The sequence below is a fragment of the Myotis myotis genome, unplaced genomic scaffold (assembly GCF_014108235.1).
Source record: "Myotis myotis isolate mMyoMyo1 unplaced genomic scaffold, mMyoMyo1.p scaffold_m19_p_3, whole genome shotgun sequence".
Lineage (NCBI taxonomy): Eukaryota > Metazoa > Chordata > Mammalia > Chiroptera > Vespertilionidae > Myotis > Myotis myotis.
This window is the reverse complement of record NW_023416335.1, coordinates 179,603,218-179,625,940: the sequence shown is the minus strand read 5'-3', so window position 1 is coordinate 179,625,940 and position 22,723 is coordinate 179,603,218. Positions and strand designations below refer to the sequence as shown.

The window sequence follows — 22,723 nt, the reverse complement described above, 5'->3', positions numbered from 1 at the left end:
TCAGTGGATAGAGCGTCTGCCTATGGACTGAAGGGTCCCGGATTCGATTCCAGTCAAGGGCATGTACCTTGGTTGCGGGCACATCCCCCGTGGGGGGTGTGCAGGAGGCAGCTGATCGATGTTCCTCTCTCATTGATGTTTCTAACTCTCTATCCTTCGCCCTTCCTCTCTGTAAAAAATCAATAAAATATATTTTTTTTAAAAAAGGCACATGGTATAAATCAAAGTTACAATAGCGTTGCCTCAATGTCTTCTGGTTTTAGCCCAAAGGTTATTCATAGCATTCTACTGCCTTTTCTCATAGTATTACCCAAACATTTATTCCATTTTCTTTCTCCTTACTTTAATTTATATTTAATCTGTTAAATGAACACCCTTAAACTGAAGGGGCACATTCACATTAAAACTAAAGTGATCTCAGGCAATCATAATCTGAATAATAACTTTTAAGGTCTTGTATATTTTGTAAGAGTCAGAAGACAAATTCACTCATTTCTATTCTGACCTTTAAAAGCCATAGTGGAAATGGTCCATGACAATTGTTTGGATAAGGCTTAATTTTTCACCAGGCCTGTTTCTGGTTAAATCATGTAGCTCTGATTTAGACTGTGCTTAAATCCTGACATCTCCCACCCTTAAATGATGATGTAGACACTTCTGACCGATGTAACTGTTTTTGTTTGGAGTTGTGTGGGTTTTTGGGGAGATGATGGTGGGAGTGGACCAGTGGGAAGAATGAGTTGAATCAATCTCTTATCTCCTACGTGCAGAGTTCAACACTGGCTGTCATCTTTCAAGCACAGTGTATGATATATGTCATATGCAAAAACTCAAATTTAGAAATCACAAATATTCCAGTAAAATTTTTGTTTTTAAATAGTGCCAAGTACAAACAGCAGGGGTGGAAGAATGAGCATGATCTGTATCTGCCTTTCCATGTGCCAGAGATTACCAATGGCCTATCCCAGGACCAGTGTTCGCACCACACCTACTATTCTACCTCTCACTGGAATGTAGGCTCAATTTTATTAGTCTCTGCAACTAATGCTCAAATCAGTGTATAGCTCTTATGTATGCCACAAGTCACCAGTTCCCTCTATTTGTAGCCAAATGACAAAAGAGCTACTTTAAAATAAACATTTCACTTAAAATTTTAAGTAAAACCAATAGACTTTATAAATATCAGGAAACAATATTTTACATTTCTACACTCAGTACTATGAAATAAAACCCTAAGTATGCAAACAAGCCTAAAAATGTCTCGAAATTTTTTATGACTATTAAAATTCTAGTAGAAATAAATGCATACATCTGCATCCTCCATCCCCATTATTGGGCATTTAATTCAATACTACAGACACTGAACTTCAATGAACTCCTATGGTCTCTGCCAACTAAGAACAACAACAACAAAAGCAAGCTGCAGGGGGGAGAAGAGGGCAGAGAAAGGATAAATGGTTATAAAAAAATAACACTAAATTTAAAAAAATAAAGAGAAAAAGTAGCAAAGAGAAATAATGAGCATTCAGGATATTAAAGGAAGTAAGGAAGTACTGATTTTTATAGTAGACATATATTGATAAACTTGAATGAACCAGGATTTAAGTACAATTCCAAAATAGAACAATATGTTCTAAAATTACTATGTTCCAATTAAAGTGAGCTCCAGAGTAAACTTGGAAGGCTTCTGATATATTATCAAAATATGTATAAAGTGTGACAATTTTTGAAAGAATTATAGCAAGGGAGTATAGTAAATTTCATATCAATAAAATCAATAGGCTGTGTTTATTACTATAGCATTTTATACGCACTATATGGTGTATGACCATTGAACTGATCTGAGACCTAACTCCAAATGCAAGGGATTTCCGATAAGAAAAAAATGTTAGGAATAAGGTATCAAATCTTCAAATTGTGGAGATTCAAATTCCATAAGTTGACATCTTAATAATACATACATATAAAGCCAAAAAATAAAACCTTTAGAAATTCTGTAAACTTGAACTCATGTCTATTGGACAGCAAAAGCACAGCATGTTGTTTAGACATTGGAATTGTGCTACTTGTTTCTTTATTCTAAGGTCCTAGTTCTTTTCTTTCCAATCCCACTGAAAATGATTGAAGGGGGGGGGGAAAGCAAGGAGCTGAAATCTGAGTGGATTACCTCCATCTTCATTAATCCAGTAAAGGAAAAGATTCATAGTTCCAACTTCCGTTATCTGATTATCCTCTCCATGGAGCCACAGAACCTGCTGACACCCGTTCTCCACTGCTTCACATTGGGCAAAAAGGGAGGAGCCATAATTCCTTTTAAGAAACAGGAAACATACTGATTATAAATATACACTTACCCCATCTTCCACACCAAAATACTAAAGTCTTTAATCCACATGTGGATGTAATCAATGTATTATGTTCTTAATATGCACTATGTTCTTAACATGTTAACTTTCTAGGTAACAGCATAACATTCAATTAGAACCTAAATGATCTATTTGCACTCATCCGAGAGAAAGAACACACAAAGAAAAATTGTGGAATTCTAACTTGAGAAGTAGAGATATAAGGACACAGATAAATAACCCAATTAATAACAGTTAAAAGTTATTGAATATATTTTTTTCACTTTCCAAGCAATTTTACATGAATTATTTCATTTGAACCTCACACCAGTATTGAATTAGCTCCCAGGATAATTTCCATTATTCAGATGAGAAACCCAGGCTTCTCCAACAGATCCACTGTTACCACCCTACTTACCTGAGCCAATCAATCCCTTTACTACTTAAGATGGCTTGAGTTGTTTTTTCAACATGCAACTGAAAGAATATTGACTCATGACTAAAATATTCTAGAAAGCTATGAGAAATAGGCACTGGACTACATGGCTATAGCAATCTGGGCAATGATGTCATTTACTCACATGGAGGTAATGTAAGAGTAATTAAAAGACCTTCAAACACAGATAATAAAATATAAATTATTGGTTAATCTAAAGACAATACAACCCTGGTATGTGAGGCTTTTATTTAATAAAAAGTCAGATAACCTTTATTCAGAATCGATGTGATACAGGCAATAACTGAGTTAAATTATGAATATGTTTAAATAATGAGTATTAACCCGACTTTAGGGGGTGGTCCGATAGAAAGGGCATGGGTTTCAGGCCAGCAGGCTAAGGGCAGCTCCTGCACTTCTACTATTTGGCTCTATGTGAACTTAACTGAGTTCACATTTTTGCCTCACCCAATTCATCTGGCAAATAAAAACTCTTGTTATATACTGCATAGTGTTGTGTAGAAAAATAAAATGATAACAATAAAAGCTGGGAAACAGGTTATATAAGCCTCTTCTATGCTAGTGAAATTCATTTAAAAAAAAAAACAAAACTATTATATGCCTAGCTGGGGCTCAGTGGTTGAGCATCAACCTATGGACCAGGAGGTCATGGTTCAATTCCTAGTCAGGGCACATGCTCAGGTTGCGGGTTTGACCCCCAGGAGGGCATGCAGGAGGCAGCCGATCAATGATTCTCTCTCATCATTGATGTTTCTATCTCTCTCCCTTCCTCTCTGAAATCAATAAAAATATATTTTAAAAATAAAATTATAAAAAATAACTATTATAAGTGACTTTTCTCTAGTTCACAGACACAGCTGTTGAGATTTTTTCTATATCTGACAATAGAGAAATGATTTATCTCATAAGAAAAATTCCCTTTACTCTATTAAAAAATATACAAAATTTTCACAGTATGAATATTTAGCTGTTTGAAGAAGTTTCTAAAAAACAAACATACACACACTTTTGAGAGTGTGGAAGAATTAAAACTATGATTCCTTAGCAACATCAAGCTGATTGGGCAGGAAAGAGAATTAAAGCTGAATGTTTCAGTGCAATGAAAGGAAAAGGGGTTTTATTTGTTTGGTTTGTTTAATCATCATATTCCATCAATGGGTGTGTTTTTTTCCTCAAAATTCTCTCAGGCATATGCTATATTTTAATGTCCACAGGGTAAGTGATACTGTAGTAATTTATTTGGTTCATTCCCATATGCTGCTAATATTCAGAAGAGAAACACATTTCCTTGGAGGAAAGAGAAAAATGAAAAAGGGGGGAGGGGGGGTGGACTGTCTACATGGAAATGTTTTAATATAACTTTAAATGGAATAAATATCTGAGAAAAGATATATTAAGTACACCTCTCCAAGAGTAAATTCCATTGTATAAAATCCAAATGATTGCTCCTAAGATAGAGTCAAGGAGATGAACAAGAAAACGCTTCATAATATCAACTACTGTCTGTTGAGAGACTCCTACCTGCAGACAGGGTAGTAGGTACTTAATCCTCTACTAGAGATCAAGCCCGCAACCTGGACATGTGCCCTGACCTGAACTCGAACCGTGACCTCCTGATTCACAGGTCAATGCTCAACCACTGAGCCACACCAGCCAGACCCCATTATATCCCAATGTACCCATGTTATCATTTCCCTAGGCAGGTCGGGGAACTAGAACGCAAGATATAAAGAAGATAAACGATTTTAAATTATTACCTCTTTATCAAGATTGTTGATTTACTGCAATGTGCACTCGAAGAGAAGTTTTAACAAAGTAATGCAGACGGTGTGCAGTGCATAGGAAGAGGTCTGAACAAGTAAACGAGAAATCAGGAGAGTAAACTGAAGCAGTTTCAGCCTGGCTGGCCTAGGACACATTCAGGAAGGAGTGCTCTCAACCAGAAGGAAAAAAAAGAAAGGGACTTCTGACTTTAACAAACTGCACTAGGATTTCTCTATCTAGTGACAGAATGCAGTTGCTGAGACTACTAGCAGGGATGACAGGTCATAGAATTTTATAACCTTTTGTGTGTGTTTGTGTAGAAATAGAGAAAGACTACCCGAGGGTCAAAGCCAGCTTCAGTGTCTCTCTCACATCCCAGCAGCACATCATTCGATTCTCCCAGGATTTCCTGACTCTGCATTTTGTACGAGGGCCCAGAAGACTGCCACTGAGCCACCTTCCAGGGCTGCTACTGCCCGGATATGTGACCACATCAGCACTTGGTATTCAGACAGGAAGAGCCCATGCTGGTTAACGCAGCTATTCTTGCTCACCCACAGGAGCATTCCCCATTCAGGGCCAAGTCCACCCTGACATTGTCTAACACTTCTCAAATGCTCTTTTCTTTCCAGCCAGCTACATATGGCCTCTGAGACTGGCCTGCCGGAGCCAAAGCAGGGCTGTCCTTCAGCCAGTTGGCAGCAGGTATGGCTACAATCTGTAGCAATGAAGACAGCACTTCAATGAAGCAGGCACCTTCCCCAGACAGGAGCCCTTGGAGCCATTGGAGGGCCTTGGCCCCAGCACCAGACACTCTTTAATGCCAGCCGACAGCCTGCAGCCAGAGGGCCAGCGTCCAAGGGCAGTTCATTCAAATCACTGATTTGATTCCTCTTCTAATTACTTATTTCAATTCATGGCTAAGCATAACATCCAATGTTTCTCCCAATAGAGGGCGACAGGTTATTACTTTAAACAACAAGTTCAATGAAAACTAAACCCAAAACAAAAACAAGCATTATGATTGGAATATTCATCTCTGTAAGGGTACCAAGGTGAAATGGCACTCAATGATCATGAGGAACTCTTTCCTTTAGACAGAAACACAGATTTACTTACCCTCCCATCTTGCAGTCCCCAGTCCCACCTTTCCAGGCTCTTACAAACTTCGGATTGGCCCACAGGGACACGGGATTTAAGGTTTCTTTCGAAAAGTAAGATCCCACTGGGCTCAAGATCACAAAGATCATGGCTTTGGTAGGCTTCTTGACTCCAAGAGAAGGCTGCAATAAATTAAAAGTACACACAACTGTTCATTTAAAATGTACACACCAGCCTTAAAGTCTGGAATGGAGCTGTAACTATCTCCCAAAGGGGAGAGCAAAGGACAGATGCTGTTACTTTTAATAGTGAGTGACACAAAGCCCAATGGTCTTCTAAGAAGAAAACACAGAGAATGGAGTACATACGTTTCATTATGCTTTGCTTTCTGAGTTGTTTTGATTTTTAGAGGAAAAGCAAGTATGTCCCTTTTTGGTTAGTAGGGTTTTTAGTGAAGTATATATATATTTTTTAAAATATTATATTGTTTTCTTACAGAGAGGAAGGGAGAGGGATAGAGTTAGAAACATCGATGGAGAGAGAAACATCGATCAGTTGCCTCCTGCACACCCCTTACTGGGGACGTGCCCACAACCAAGGTACATGCCCTTGATTGATATCGAACCCAGGACCCTTGAGTCTGCAGGCCAACGCTCCATCCACTGAGCCAAACCGGTCAGGGCAGTGAAGTATATTTTTAACAACCAGCTATATAATACCCTTCAATGTTGCATTGATTGGAAATGGAAAAAGGGAAGAACCCAGACATGATTTTAGTCTTTGGGGGTGAGAAATATAATATTTGCTTCTTCTTTTATTTTGTTTGTTAATCCTCACCAGAGGATGTTTTTCCATTGATTTTGTTTTTAGAGAGAGTAGAGGGAGAGGGAGAGACAGAGAAAGAAACATCGATCAGGGCTGGGGATTGAGCTTGCAACCGAGGTACGTGCCCTTGACTGGAATCAAACCTGGGATGCTTCAGTCCACAGGCCGATGTTCTATCCAATAAGCCAAGCCAGCTAGGGCTAATATTTGGTTCTTTAGCCTCTCCTTCTGTTTTTATAGACATGCCAGGGGCTCCAGCAGCAGGTAGATGTAGGAAACTGTGCATTACCAGGCCTCACTGTGACAGGTACAAACAGCAAGGGTGTAGCAACACTAGAGGCAAACACCAGACAAGGTAAATCTAACTCCCCAAAAGGCAGAGGATGACAAAGACAGAGATGGCCTTCCCACCAACATTCACCAAAGACAACAGTGCAAAATCATATGCATTCCTTCAGCACAATGGCAGTTACAAGCAATTAGTGTCCGTTGTTTATTAAAGAAAAAAATTGAGAGGCTGGAAGTTTTGAAGGCTACCTATCATTCAGGCAGCAGAGGTCATGGGGCCATTCTGTGCCACTCAGGAAATAAGAAAACAAGTCAGGACTCTTCCATAGAGTGTCCTGGGATATAAAATGCTTGTGTTGAGTCTTCACTAGAAACTGGTTGGCTGGAAGGGGGTAGAAATCTACCAGGGGAAAAATGAGAGGAATTTCAATTACAATGGATTCTGTGGCTTTTGTCTTGTTTGATGAAACAAGCTGAAAGTGGATCTGATGATACACTTTTTTTCTGAATTTTAATTATATTTCCCACTCCCCTACCTAGGCCTTGTTCCCCCTACTTATGCACACATCATCAGGAATCAAGTAGGTAGCCCTGGCCAGATAGCTCAGTTGGTTGGAGCATTGCAACCAAAAGGTTGCAGGTGTTTTGTTTTGTTTTTCATATATTTTTATTGATTTTAGAGAGAGAAGGGGAGAGGGATAGAGAGATAGAAACATTGCTGAGAAACATCCAGCAGCTGTCTCCTGCACGCCCCCTACTGGAGATTGAGCCTGCAACCCAGGCATGTGCCCTGACCAGGAACTGAACTGGTGATCTCTTAGTTCATGGGTCCATGATCAACCACTGAGCACACCAGCTGGGCAAAAGGTTGCAGGTTTGATCCCCAGTCAGGGCACATACAGGAGGCAACTGATCAATTTCTCACATGGATGTCTCTCTCTCTCTCTCTCTCTCTCTCTCTCTCTCTTTCTCTCCCTTCCTCTCTCTCCAAAATCAATAAAAACATATCCTTGGGTGAGTATTTTTTTTTAAAAAGAAGAATCGAGTAAGCAAAATATTCATGAGCATAAAAAAAATGTGTCTGTATCTGGTCACACTGATGCCATCTGAAAGGCATGTCCCCCTGAGGAAAGGGAAGATGATTCTATTCACATCCCATGTAAACATGAGGACCAAGCCGGGTGGCCACAGAGGAAATGACACTATGATGGTAACCAAGTAAAAGAAATTAGTCAATAAATAACAGATTTTGGGTTTTTGCTCATTCGTGTTCGTTCTTTAACAGAGGCTGAACAGAGCTCCCCCACCAATACAGAGCAAAGAGCCTTAAAGCTTCATTTGCCTTTTTTTTGTTTCATTGTTTGGGAGAGAACACCTCAGAAGACAGGCATCTGCCTTTCTTTCCAGCTTGGATAAAAACTGACTATCTTATCTCTACATTTTTACTTACCTATCAGTTTAAGAACAGTAATCCCTTCCTAGTACAGGAGCTTTGAAGCTTAATATTTTAAATTTTTATGAAGCCTCATCTTAAGAAATTAAGAGACGCCTCTGAACATAATTTAGAAGTACAATAGGCAAGACACAGTCTCTGTGATTTATCCAGCTTCTAAGTTTCTGAATAAAATAGCTTTATTTGTGGATAAGCATGTTATTAGATATCACATGAATTCCTGCGCCTTCTTCACTCTGAACTCATGTATTTTTTTGCAACCTGCATTATTACTAAAAAAGTAACAAAAACTCATCGTCATGAAAAATTTTTTCCAAGATAAATTTCATCTTATTCATTTCCTTCTCCCAATGCTAACCAACAGGCAAAGTTCATATATTCCACTAGGTGGTAGTAAAGAGCACCAATGGGAAATGGGGTAAATCCACTTGTGGGGGAAAATATCCCAGTAAATCTTTAAGTGATACTTCTATTCTTAGCAAGCAAGTAGATTATAGACTAGAACTTTTCAATGCGGAGAGAAAATGTGTTTATGTGTACTGACATTTTATTTTCTGAAATTTAGGGAAGGTCAACTGATGTTTTACAAGTACAACTGAGTTGCCTTCATCCTTAAATGATAACTCATCTTTACTGTCTTTCTAAGAAAAGAACTCTGTGGCTTTACTGAGAAAGGTCACAGTGCTTCGAGAGTGGAAATAAATAAAATGTAACTCCATTAGGAAGGGAGCTTGCTGGTTTGGTTTCTAGCCTCAGGAACCATTCTTTGTCTTAATTCTCCCTTTTATCCTCAAAGGCAATTTAAATTCTGTGCAATGGCTACAGCTAAGAGCAGTTTGTTATATAATATAAGTCAAACAGCATAAACATAATTTCATAATGACAAGGTCAGGCTTCTGATCAAATAAAGCACAAGCCATAAAAATAGAAAGAAGTAATGAAAGACAAAACAGCTGATAAGTTGTGTATATCAGTTTCAATGTCTCATTTCCTTATGAGGACTTTGATTTTTTCATTCTTCTCTACTAGTTTCTTTTGATTATTTTCACACATAATTAATTGAAGAGAGTGTTTAAAAAACACCCCATCGTCTGGTTGGTGTGTCTCAGTGGTTGAGCGTTGACCCATGAACCAGGAGATCCAGGTTCGATTTCCAGTCAGGGCACATGCCTGGGTTGTGAGTTCTATACCCAGTAGGGGGCATACAGGAGGCAGCCAATCGATGATGCTCTCTCATCATTGGTGTTTGTATCCCTCTCTCTCTCTTCCCTCCTCTCTCTGATATCAATTAAACATATTTTTAAAAAATTTTAAAAACACCCCATGGAAAATGAGGAATATAAATCTCGGATGCAGAGTACATAACTTCTCAAGGGACCACAATGAACTTGAAATTGAAATTCTGATGTGTACAAAACAAGAAAGACTTTTCTTACTTTATATTATACCTCACAAATACATATACAAGGGTATTAAATACATATATGGTTTGCAGAGAATAATAAGGCACTTGGGAGTGATGAAAAATAAAGAGACCTGTCACAGTGAAAATTACCACTCTGTCCCAGTCAGTCAGAAAATCAGCTTATAAAAAGGCAGGATTTCAGAGATACTCTGAACCACGGCAGAAAGGGCTTAGTGAGCTGAGGAAAGCAATAATAGTCACGCGTTTTGGCCCGGAGGACAGAAAAGCACAGTGGCAGTGAGGCTTGAGAATAATTCTGTCTAGGCAAGGCACAAAGGACAGAGAAGAAACAGGATAATTGGGAATAACAAACATTTTTCAGAAAGAGCAGCGTGACTTTTTTTTTTAATCCAAAGAACAACCTGTCTTTGTTTTTGTTTTTTCAATCTTGCCAGTCCTTTTAAAAGATGAGCAAAGAAAACAGTAAAGAATATTGGACTCCAGGGTGGTCCATGCAGGGCCTTGAGAGTGTATCACAAAAGGAAGGGATAACAAATCCACCCACGCAGTGTTTTTGTAAAGAAAACTATTTGGTTTGGTGAAAGGTTTTTTAAAAAATCCTCAGTAATTATACAGCACTTTTTTGTTCCTAAGACATTTCACAGTCATTATCTCTTCTCATCCAACAATCCAGGAAATTAAAGGTTATAGTATAACTGTTTTTAAATTGGAGAAACTGAGGCTCAAAACAAATGATTTCCCCAAGGTTTCAGAGTTATTAAACTCTAGATCCTCTCCTGATAATTCAGAGCTCTTTTTACAATGTAAACGTTTAAGGGGGAGAAATCAGTGGGGTACCTAAGATTTCCTAACCTGAAGAGTTCAACCCGGGGCTCGCTTCCCTGCACCCCCAGCCTTCACCATAGCACTCACACTCTGAGCATCTTAAGCTTCAACCAGAGGGAACCCTTTTCCCTTTGGGTTCCTCCTTACCTTCCTACCTCTGAATGTTTTCCTGTCCTACCCCCTTTACCTGGAATCCTCTCCTTCCATCCTCTTCCCATTATGAAGTGAAATGTATCCGCCCCCAATCTATATGTTGCTGCTCTAACCACCAACCCACTGTACCAGGAGATAAAGCCTTTAAGAAGGTAATGAAGGTTAAATGAGGTCAAAAGAGTGGAGCCCTCATCCAATAGGGCTGGGATCTCTCTGTAAAAGAGGAAGAGACACAGGACGATGAGCCTCAGCTCCCTGCCCACCCACCCCCTTTTCTCCTCCTCACACTCAGAAGGCCCTGTAAGGACACAGTGAGAAGGTGGACATCTGCAGGGAGGCCTCACCAGACACCATCCCTGTTGGCACTTTGATCTTGGACTTCCAGACTCCAGAATTATAAGAAAATAAATTCTGGTGTTTAAGATACCCAGTATTTAAGATACGTGGTATTCAGTCGTGGCAGCCAGAGCAGACTAAGACATCCCCTCTCCTTCCTAAGTAATACAAACACTTCCATCTCCATTTAAGTGTTGTTGAAACATTACTTCAGGAAATGAGACCTCTAGACAAGGTTAAGTACTCGTGTTATGTGCTGTGACAGCATCCTGCACTTCCTTAGGTTTAGATAAAATGCCTATCACACTTTCTTACAACCGTTTAATGTTCTGCCTCTGGCTAATCGGTACACTTCATACAGTGCCAGACCATCTTTGTCCCCTATACATAGCATCGCACATTGTTATATCAAGTTAACTAAATATTTGCCAAAGGACTGTACATTTAATAAGATATTGTTTATAGAAAAGGGCTATAAAAGGAACCTAGATGACTATTTACCATACTTGAATTTTTTTGTTGTTGTTGTTTTTAATTTCATACAAAACCTAATATACTACGTTGACACCAGAGAAAAAATGATCCTTTGTCTCTTTCCTGGTTTCCTTTAGTGAACCTCTAGACTAACAGATGATTAATATGTAGACTTTGAAAGAATCGCAGGGGAAGCTAAAGTCCCGACTCTCCCGAGACTTATTCTAAGCTGGGTAAGGAACAGGGCTGAGTTTATCTCTCAGTCTGTTCAAAGAGAAAGATAGTATAAATTTAACGGAGCACTCAACTCTCTTTTAGTTTTTAAATAAGAACGATCTTAACATTTATTTTTACAAAAGCATACATTTTAAAGGAAACTAGAGATTAGGTGAAATAGACAAAAAGAATGTCTAACTTTCTTACCTAACATGTGAAGGCAGTGATGCCTGCTCATAGGTCAGGATGAGGACTGCTTTAAATAATCTGTGGAAAGCACCCAGGGCCTGACCTTTTTCTAATTATTTAAGAAAGAGCAATTGTTATTTTTGTTTTTATAAATAATTATTGATAATAGTAACAATGGTGAGTACATCCAACGTGTGCCAATACACAGAGCATTAAGATGACTGCCGATGTGACCACAGAACTAAATTCCGCACTTAATATTGGAACTGTGGAGAATAAGTATTGGGGAAAAAGACAAGAAATCTTATACAGATGACCTGGGAAATACAGGTTGGAAAATTTGAAATCAACAGAAATGTTAGCCTGAGTAGTTACACAGTCCTCAAGACTAACTCGAGGGGGAAGCACTCAGGAAGAGCCAGAATGAGTCAGCCTCGGGAAACCATGCTTCACTTCCCTTTCTGAAAGGACTTCAGATCGGGGCCAGAACTTCAGCCTGCTGCCCATTTGTTAAAAAGTTGTATTGGAATGTGCGCATTCATTCACGAGTTGCCTGCTGCTGTGTTTGTGATACAAAGGCAGAGTTGAGAGTTAAGCGGCTACCTAGCCCTTCACAGACAAGTTTGCCAGCCCCTTCTCTAGATGATAGGAAATCCCTTGTACCATCACTGAGCCTCAAAACCAGAATCTCCTCATGGACCTAGCCTCAGCACTCAGACCGACTTTGTGATTCCATCCAGCTTGGTTCCGTGGGCTGGGCCAACCACAGCACTGAGCCTGAAATAGAGACAGATAAGACCACCACGGGGAGCTGACAACTACAATTAATAGACAAGACTCACTCCAGGCAACCATGTGAGGAAGAGGATCCTGAATGGGCTGCTGAAGGGGAAGGATGTTACACTCAAGGGAAGAGCCTTCAATAATTCCCTGGGTTGTATATTTTGAAACTGCTCGTTGCTATATTACATGAAGTAACAGGGAAATGAAATCCCAATAAGGGAACTGGGGCAAAGTGTGGTAGATGCCCAGCATGGAATATTATGCAGCAGTGGAAAGTAATGGGCTGGAAATAGACAGAGTAAACTGGATGGAAAGTAAAAACAGTGCTGAGGGAAAAAGTTAAGAAACACAGTGAGACCTACAGGACAAAATCCTTTATATAAACTAACATTTCAGACATACAAAGGAATAAGAGATACTTAAAAACACATACAAACCAAAAGAATATTCACTCAATACATGAGAATAATTTCCAATGAGGGAGGAGGAGAGGAGTGGGAAATGAAGACTAAGGGGAATAAAACAAGAGGGACTTCATACAACCTGTGACAACAAGTGCCATGAACTGAGGGGTGTAATTAGTAACCAGGTGCACCATGACTCCAAAAAATAAAATTAAAGATAATAACAATCATCCCCTGTGATAAAGTTGAAATGGACAGGAACAGACTCAAGAGGGTTTCCATTGGTAGGAGTGGTCTGATAATAAGCTGATTATCACAGGCTTTAATCAATGCAAATAAGCTGATCTCTAAAACAGACTCAAGGTCCGAAGATTCTAGAATAGGGCTGTTAATATGAAACTTGTTAATAGTTATGCAAATGACAATTTAATGTTGTTTATAAGCACTCAGAGGAATATATATCTCAAATAAGGTTACAGTAGAATACATTAAGTGTGAGCAAAACCCCAGTCAATGATTACAAATTGCTGCTTGTAACACCTAGTTTGCCAATCTATTCAGCTTCTTTAGTGCAATAGAGGCTAATTGTGAAAAGATAAGATATAAATAAACAAAGGCTGTGAATAAACATAATTCTTTCCATGGAACTGAACTGTTTTGATTAAATTATATGCGAAATGATTTTACAAGGTGATAAAAGGAAAAGAAAGGCATGTCTATAAAATGTTGTCCCTACCATCAGACTCAACCCCTCTAGTGACACTTATTCTCAGCCCTGATTATTATTAAGTACTGTCTCCCTCCACCACCTCTCTAATGGAAAGAGTGATGAAATCCGACTGATTGAAAAAGTGGAAGGCTAGGAGCACAGATCACTGTAAGGCCCTGTAAGGACATAGTGCGCGTCATAGCGACCGGTCATTCCCAGTCGTTCTGCTGTTAGGATCAATGTGCATATTACCCTTTTATTATATAGGATTCCTACTCACTGGTTATAGGGGAAGAGGGCCCTTTACTCCCACTCCTTACCCAAAGAGCAATCCTAAGACGTCAGGAAAATGAAAATAAAAAGTAGCAGCTCTCTTTCCTTTAAATTTCAAAATCATTTCTGGTTCTAGACCTGAAGAAGTACACCAGGAGCAGAGGCACCACACTGGTAAACTGAGGAAATAATGATTAGTCTTGATTAGAGGAAGGAAAACAACCTCATTCCTTGCTCATTCCTTTACTCATTTACATTCACATTCATGGCTACTTTTGTGCTATAATGGACGAGTTGAGTAGTTGAGATGGAAACTAGATGGCCCACAAAGCCTAAACTATTTACTCTCTGGCCCTTTAAAGAAAATGTTTGCTGACACTTGGTCTTGATTATCAAAAGAAAGGAATCATTAGTGATGCTACTGGGAACTATTTCACACCCCACACTAGAAGTTTCACACAAGAATAAACAATGGTAACTTCCACACCAAAGTATCCCCAAACAGGGAGTCAGTTGGTACCTCAGTTCCAATGAGTGTAGGACGGATATATAGACTAGCAGATGTTGAATATGGAACCCATTCTTGATCCAATTTCACAAGCTGTAGAATACACTCCATAAGCTCTTCTTTGTCAAATCCCTGAAGAAATGAAAAACATGATGAATAATGGAATTTTCTTCATTTGTAGCAATATAATAGAATCCTCAAGAAAGCTTTAGACTGTTAAAAAAGTAATAAAACCAAATAAAAATTTTTCAGTGGTATTTCCTCCCCAATTATGATAGGGCAATGTACTATCCATATGGAGAAAATATAAAATTGGATCCCTACCTCTTACCACACCCCAAATATCAACTATAATTGGGTCATACACTTAAATGTGTAAAACATAAAACTTTTATTTTTTAAAAAAAATACAAAATTTGGTGTCACCTTAAGGTAGAAAAGAATTCCTAAATAAGAGACATAAAGCACAAATCATAAAGAAAAATAATGAATACAATTATACTATTTAAAACATAAGGACTTCTATTCTTCAAAAGATGTAAGAAGCAGGAACTGGGTGAAGTTATTTGTAACATAACCAACAAAGATCATACTGGAATATGTTACAATATTCTGAAAATTAGTAAGAAAAATACAGATTACCCAGTAGAAAAATGGACAAAAGCTAAGATGCAGTTTATTTCTAAGGAGGAACAGATTCTCATATACTAAATGACTGACAATCAATAATAATAAAAGGGTAATATGCTAATTAGACTGGATGTCCGTCCTTCTGGAACAAAGCCGGGGCTGGAGCAAAGCCGCTTGGGTCCCAGGTGCTTCCTGGCAGCCGGGGGAAGGAAGGCCTGCTTTTGCACGAATTTTTCATGCATCGGGCCTCTAGTTTGTAAAATAAGTAGTTTCTACTCACTTGGAAGGATAGAGAAACATACTTTCAGAAATGTGGTAGGTTATCCAAGGTAGAAATAAGTCAGAAATATGTATCTGAATAGAGCTCATAACATCGGGATTTGGCTATTTAAATACTAATTTTTAACAGCAGTTACAGTGTAATAATATTACAGAAGTTAGGATTGCCAATCATATGGGGCATAAAACCCCCCTGTAACGTCTGCTTGGGTCTCTGGTACTGCTGTCTAGACATAATGTTTAGTGGAAAGGGAACCTGACTAAGACTTTAAAAACGTGCACCCACTTTCTTACCCTTCATGCTGTGTGGCTTTAGGCAAGTCATTTAACTGCTCTAGGCTTGAGTGTTCCTCTCTGTACGAAGGTGCTACTAAAATTCACAATACATACACCTTCTTGACAGTGGCTTACTGTTAGGATTAACCAGATGAAGAATGTAAAACCACATAACAGTTTGTAGCGTAGCTGCTATCCAATAAATATTACTGCCCTTTCCTTCTGTGCCCATTTTAATGTTTTCCCCAGTGATCTGTCTGTAATGGAAGAAGAATGAAACTAGGATCAAGTCCAAAGAACTTACCTTCATTTCCCTTCTGCTATTATATTATGGCCCTAGAAGGAAGCATGGCTCACAAAAGCAGAAAGAAGGAAGAGCCTAGCTCCATGGTCAGCAAACTGCGGCTCGCGAGCCACATGCGGCTCTTTGGCCCCTTGCGTGTGGCTCTTCCACAAAACACCACGTGCGGGCGTACATACAGAGCGATGGAAATTTCGTGGCCCGTGCGCAGAAGTTGGTTTTCGGCCTGGGCGAGTCTATTTTGAAGAAGTACTGTTGATATTTGGCTCTGTTGACTAATGAGTTTGACAACCACTAGTAATAAGGAGTAGTTACTTGGGTTTAGCCATTCTGGGGTTCTTTTATGCACAGCTTGGGCTAAGTTTCTGGAGGCTAAGTCCTCAGAATATAGAAATGGAAGCTGGTCACATCTCTGGGAATGAAAGTAATCAACATCATTTCCACCTACATGTAAAGTTTAGCTTCTAAATCTAACCCACCTTATAATGAATTCTGCTCCATAACAAAGTCATAGCCAGGATCCAATGGCCATGAAAAACCAGTTTGATATCATGGTGCATCTTTTTAAAACAAAACTTGGGCCCTGGCTGGTTTGGCCCACTGGATAGAGTGTCGGCCTGGGGACTGAAGGGTCCCAGGTTCGATTCCGGTCAAGGGCATGTGCCTTGGTTTCGGGCACATCCCCAGTGGGGGGTGTGCAGGAGGCGGCTGATCGATGCTTCTCTCTCATCGATGTTTCTAACTCTCCCTCTCCCTTCCTCTCTATAAAAAGTCAATAAGGTATATTTAAAAATAAATTAATTAATTAATTAATTAATTAATTAAAAATAAAATAAAACAAAACTTGGGGTAAAATATCCAAATAATGACTTAAATAACTGTATACTTGCTAGTGTCTAAAGCAATTAAGCAAAATATCCCCCAAATACCTGTGTGGCACACCATGTTTTCCTTTTTCAATGTTATAATTTCATACAGACTTTAAATTTTATTTACTTTTGTTTGAGGCATGTTTTTATTCCTTATCCTTTTATGTCCCACACACACATTAATCCCCCACAGACACTATAAGAAATAGATTGAGGAATTGCCAAATGGTACTGGTTGCTTCCTTACATTTTTACCTCACTAATTTACAAAGTAAATCAGATATAACTTCAGTGTTCATGTGGTTTGTACTGAATATATAAGTATTCCGAAGTTATTTCTTTGGTGGTAAACTTACGTCAAGGAAAACACAAAAGAAATCCCTAAATTTACCTACCGGCAAAGTTGCCCTCAGAGCAGATCGGTGCATTCTATCCATGTTGAGGTTTGGCCGGAAGAGTCGAATTTTATTATCTACATCTCGAAATGCCTTCATTCCTTCAAATAACTGAAGATGAAAGAGAGATAAGTCTTAGAGGTTAAGTAAATGAAAACAATCCCTGTGTTCAAAGGAATGATTTGTCTGTGGGTGCTCATCTCCTTCATCCCGTAAAGCTGTTAACCCCCACCTCAACCAGAGACCCCTAAATCTAGAAATGCAAACAACTGACAGATTGGTAAGAGTAATCGCAATAGAAAGAAGTCATTTTATTACCAATATCTGGTGGGGATGCAGTCATCCTGTGTTTAGATAGAGCCATATTGCCGATATATTTATGAGGATTAAACGAAAACCATCCCCAATCGCACAACATGGACCAACTGCCTAGACAACAGAGGCAGAAACTCAAAATACCCAGGTATCTTTTCATTGAATCTGGCTCGTTCAGACTCTGGATAGTAGATAATCTAGATATGACCAGAGTGGGTTAAGTTCCAAGAACCATAAAAACCAAGCAAGTCAAGACCATACTATGTCGGGGCTATTTCACCTCCCTAAATGTGCTGTCCCAGACAAATCACTACACAGAGATGTGAAAAGATTGAGAAGCAGGTATGTACTGGCAAATACAAAAGAAAGGGGAAAATCAGTCATGTTAGTGGAAAATTTTAACACAGATTCTCTAGGTAACCAGCAGAAAAACAGGCTAAACTCAATAAAGGTATGAAAGACTTGAAAAAGAGCAACAAACTAACCCACTGCACAAAGCCCAGCCCACACCACCTGCACAATGCATGGTGTTTTCACATGTTCTCCACCAGAAGATAAGCCAAAAATCAATACTAGAAATATAACTAGAAAATGTCCATAGTTTGGAAAAGAAGAAGCCCATTACAAAATAAAGCATGAGTCAAAGAAGAAAAATAGTGGAAATGAGAAAATACATTGAACTGAATGGTAATGAAAAGTAGGGCTACTAAGAGGCTCCTAGCCTTAAAGCTTACATGAGAAAAGAGAAGAAATATAAATCATGTAGCACAATTAAAAAGCACAAAATTCAATGTTGCCAGGGCAAATATAGGAATAATTTATTAAATATAATCAGAGTAAAGTTGAAAGATAAGGCTATCAAATTGGACTCACTAAAAAACAACTGAAACAAAAAGATATAGAAAGCAATGTATTATACAAATACTTTCTAAAATAGAGCTAGCAGGTGCAAGTAGTAGATAAATAAGCCTTAGATATTTAATGTACAGCATAGTGATCATAAGTAATATTGTACTATAAACTGCAAATGGCTAAAAAACTGGGTCTTAACTATTCCAACCACAACAAAGAAATGATAATTATGCGACATGATAGAGATATTAACTAAGGCTACAGTGGCAATTGTACTGCAATATACACAATGCACACCTTAAGCTTATAGAATGTTATATGTCAATTATATATTTTTTAAGAACTGGTGGATTATATTACTAAATACAAAATGAAATAGGTAACATAGATCTTATTTACCTCACAATTCTTAAATTGTATGCATTTGATATAGATTCAAATAGATGTAAAGATTATATAATAATATTGAGTAAAATAGATGCAAAATATACAAAAGGAAAACACAGTATGACTAATTGGAATTTATCCCAGGAAGAGAGATTGGAAAATCAATTAATGAGATTATATTAAGTGTATGTGGGAACCAAGGGGGAAAAATATATATGGTCTTCTCATTGGATGTGGTAAATGCATCTGATAAAATCGAACATTCATTTATGACTTTTTAAAGTTTCCCAGATAATTAAGAAAAAAAAAAGGGAGCTTTCTTACATGACAAAGGATATCTAAAATAAACTTGCAGAAAACATTATACTTGATGGTAAAACTTAAAGCTTGCCTTTTTGGATTGGGAATATCATAAATTGTCTGCTGTGACTACTTCAGTTCAATACTCTACAGCCAGTAATAATAAAATAAAATGCATTCAATTTAAAGAAAGAAAAAATAAACTGTCATAGAGCACAAAATATAGAAAAGATTAAATATCTAGAGAATCCAGAAAAACTGATACAACCTCTTAAAATCATTTGTTTAGGCAAAGTAGCCAGATACAAAATTATACTTCTATGGAACAGCAACATAAAAACTATGTATGATAAAATTAAAGATAACAACTATTTATGGCCGAAACCGGTTTGGCTCAGTGGATAGAGCGTTGGCCTGCGGACTGAAGGGTCCCAGGTTCGATTCTGGTCAAGGGCATGTACCTGGGTTGCGGGCATATCCCCAGTAAGAGATGTGCAGGAGGCAGCTGATCGATGTTTCTCTCTCATTGATGTTTCTAACTCTCTATCTCTCTCCCTTCCTCTCTGTAAAAAATCAAAAAAATATATTAAAAAAAAAACTATTTATGATAAAAATAAAAGGAACACTAAGGTGGGAAAATCTAACAAAAGAAGTGAAAGGCCCATAAGGAAAATACAAAACTTTCCCAAGTCATTAAAGAGCTAGCTAAATGTAGAAAGCAATCTCATGCACATAGATGGAACGACTTAATATGATATGATGCTAATTCTTCCCAAATTAATTTATGTATTGAGTGCAACCCAAATGAAAATCATGTCAGGACATTTTATTTTCTCTTTGCAAACTGAATTATGAAAGTTGACTGACTTGATAAACTGCATCTAAAAGTTACATGGAAAAGCAACTGACCACGGAGATCGAGGGCACTAGAAGAGCAAAACAGAAAGACTTGTCCTGGCAGTCATCAAGACTCATTGTAATGATTTGGAGATGAAGACAGTGGCATTTGTGAAAGGTAGACAAGTAACAGAATAGAGACCCAGATGGACAAGACAATAGAACAAACTGTATACAGAAGCAGACCTATGCATACACAGCAGAGGTGCTATGACATATCAGAGGGGAAAGGACAGTCTTTTTAAATAGTGCTGGGACAACTGGGTTTCTGTAGAAAAAAAAGAGAGAGAGAGAAAAGAAGAAGAAGAAAAGGGGGAAGAAAACAGAACCTACTTCATATACAAACCAATCTAGGATTAAAGACCTAACTGTGAAAGACAAAAACCAATAATATGCCAGTAGGAGGATAGCTTCATAATCTAGGGGTAGGAGAAGAATCTTTAAACAAGATACAAAAGTATCAAATATAAAGCAAAGATTGATAAATTCAATTTTTAAAAAACAATGTATTTCTCATTATCAAAATATTATATACAGATGCAAGAGAACAGTGTCCTTGCCCTTTTTGTTTGTCTGATTGTGGCAGACAAGACTGAATGGGGGAATACAGGGGGGGAAAAAATTATATAGAGTAAAAAGAGTGAAGATATTTAAAACACGTATAACTGACAAAGAGCCCATATCCAAAATACTTCTACAAACCAAAAAGAAAGACAACACAATAGAAAAGTGAATAAAAGATTCAAACAAGCAGGCCCTTCAAATAAGAAAATATCCAATTGGCCATTAAAGATATGAAAAGGTGTGCATAAATTAATATCACAATAAGATGCCATTACACTAAATTGGTTAAGCTTTTAAAATCTGACTTTACTGAGACATGAAAAGTTTGTAAAACAATAGAAACATTTATTCATGGCTAGTGAGTATAAAAATGGTCAAAACCACTATGGAAAATAATTTCCCTATACCTATAAAATGGAAGATATGTCCTATGACCAGTAGCACCATTCCTAGGTATATCCTTAAGCAGCATTTCTCAATTTTATTTTTTATTTTTTGGTGTCAGGATGCCTTAAAACTTATATTTTTAAAAGTTATGAAGATTCAAAGAGCTTTTACTTATGATGTTTTTCTGTCAATATTTACCGTATTAGAAATCAGAAGTAAGAAATTTACTTATTTATAATTCTAAATCATGACATGTTAAAGTATTTTAATGAAAAATACCTCAGCTTTTCCCAAAATAATTAGTATGAAATGTGGTACTATTTTCAATTATTACAGATCTTTAATGTTTGGCTTAAGAGAAGACAACTGGATTTTCTTTTCTTTTTTATTTTCTTAAACTTTAATTGCTTATTGTTTTTTTTTTTTTATTATTGCTTAAAGTATTACAAAGAGTATTACATAGGTCTCCTTTTTTTTTTTTTTCTCCCCTTGACATTCCCCCGGCCTCCCCTACCCCGCAGTGTCTTATGTCCATTGGTTATGCTTCATATCTGTTTCTGCATTCAATTATTTGCAGGATGTTGATTTAATTGAAGCACATGCACAAAAGAAAACCCAATCTCACACACATATGTAGTTGAGACAGGGAGAGGTATTTCTGGTAGCCTTTTGCGGAGAATTATGGATATTCTTCTCTGTTATTCCTAAACTTGTCAAGAGATGGTTCCTTAAAGGTTAGTTGTAATATAGAATCTGAAACCATATCAATGAAGTCTTCATGGTCTGTTAATTTATTAAAATCCAATTGTCTACCAGACAGGGTTCAACTAGAGAAGAAGAACCAGTAGGAAATATATGTAATATTAACAGACTTATTAGAAGCAATTGGCCAATGCATTTGGACTCACTCTAGGTGAGTCCAAAATCTGTAGGGCAGGCCAGAAAAAGAAGGTCACCAGCAGGCTGGACCCTCAGGTGTGAGCTGTAGCTCATCCACGTGGCAGTCAGGAAGGGACACATGGGGCAGTCAGGAAGGGAGAGGCAGAGGAAAAGAGGGAACACACAGGTCTAGCTAATGTGTGGGGTCTCTGACCTCATGAAATCCTAAGGTCGGGCTCACCCAGAATTCTCTCCCTTCTGATTTACTTTAAATCAAACAATTAAGCCACATCTGAGAAATTCCTTCACAACAGCACCTACACTAGTGTTTGATGGAAGGTGTGTGTATGCAATAAAACAACCACTGCTTCCCTCAGCACACAAGAGAATGTCTTATAGTCCATTCTAACCAAAAGAAAGCTAAAAATGGAATTCTAGGTACTGTAGTTCAGACTAGCCAAACTGACATATCAAAAGCCATCATGTGTTAACTATCGTTATTATAGTAATTATATTGCAACTAATAGGTGTATCAAATCATTACATTGTGTATCTTAAATATGGTCCTAAGTCAATTATATCTCAATAAAGCTGGAAACAAAAGTTAAAATAAAAGCTATCAGAGCCTATCTTGCACTTTGAATCCTTACTTGTGCAAAAACGTGTCATGTCATGCAATGGTCATTTAGAAAATGTTGGTTCAATGAGTTATGCAGATCTTCCCAAAACTAACATCTCTTTCATGTATTTTTTTAAAACCTATTAACATCACCACAAATATCACCAGAAAATTACAGGGTGTGTGAAAAATAGGTGTAGAGTTGTTCATGTGGAAAATACAATACACAATACAACAAAATACA

At 37.8% G+C, this 22,723-nt stretch overlaps 1 protein-coding gene across 5 annotated transcripts in view; it reads right to left on the bottom strand.

Moving 5' to 3' along the window:
- Window positions 1–22,723, bottom strand: part of BCAT1 (branched chain amino acid transaminase 1) — a 91,175-nt gene that overhangs the window by 21,318 nt on the left and 47,134 nt on the right. For all 5 annotated transcript variants that reach the window (XM_036301055.1, XM_036301053.1, XM_036301052.1 and 2 more), the window contains 4 exons: window positions 17,280–17,390; window positions 14,542–14,661; window positions 5,686–5,849; window positions 2,168–2,310 (listed from right to left, as the gene is read on the bottom strand). In XM_036301055.1, the coding sequence (XP_036156948.1) occupies window positions 2,168–2,310; window positions 5,686–5,849; window positions 14,542–14,661; window positions 17,280–17,390 (538 nt within the window). The remainder of the gene's footprint in view (window positions 1–2,167; window positions 2,311–5,685; window positions 5,850–14,541; window positions 14,662–17,279; window positions 17,391–22,723) is intronic.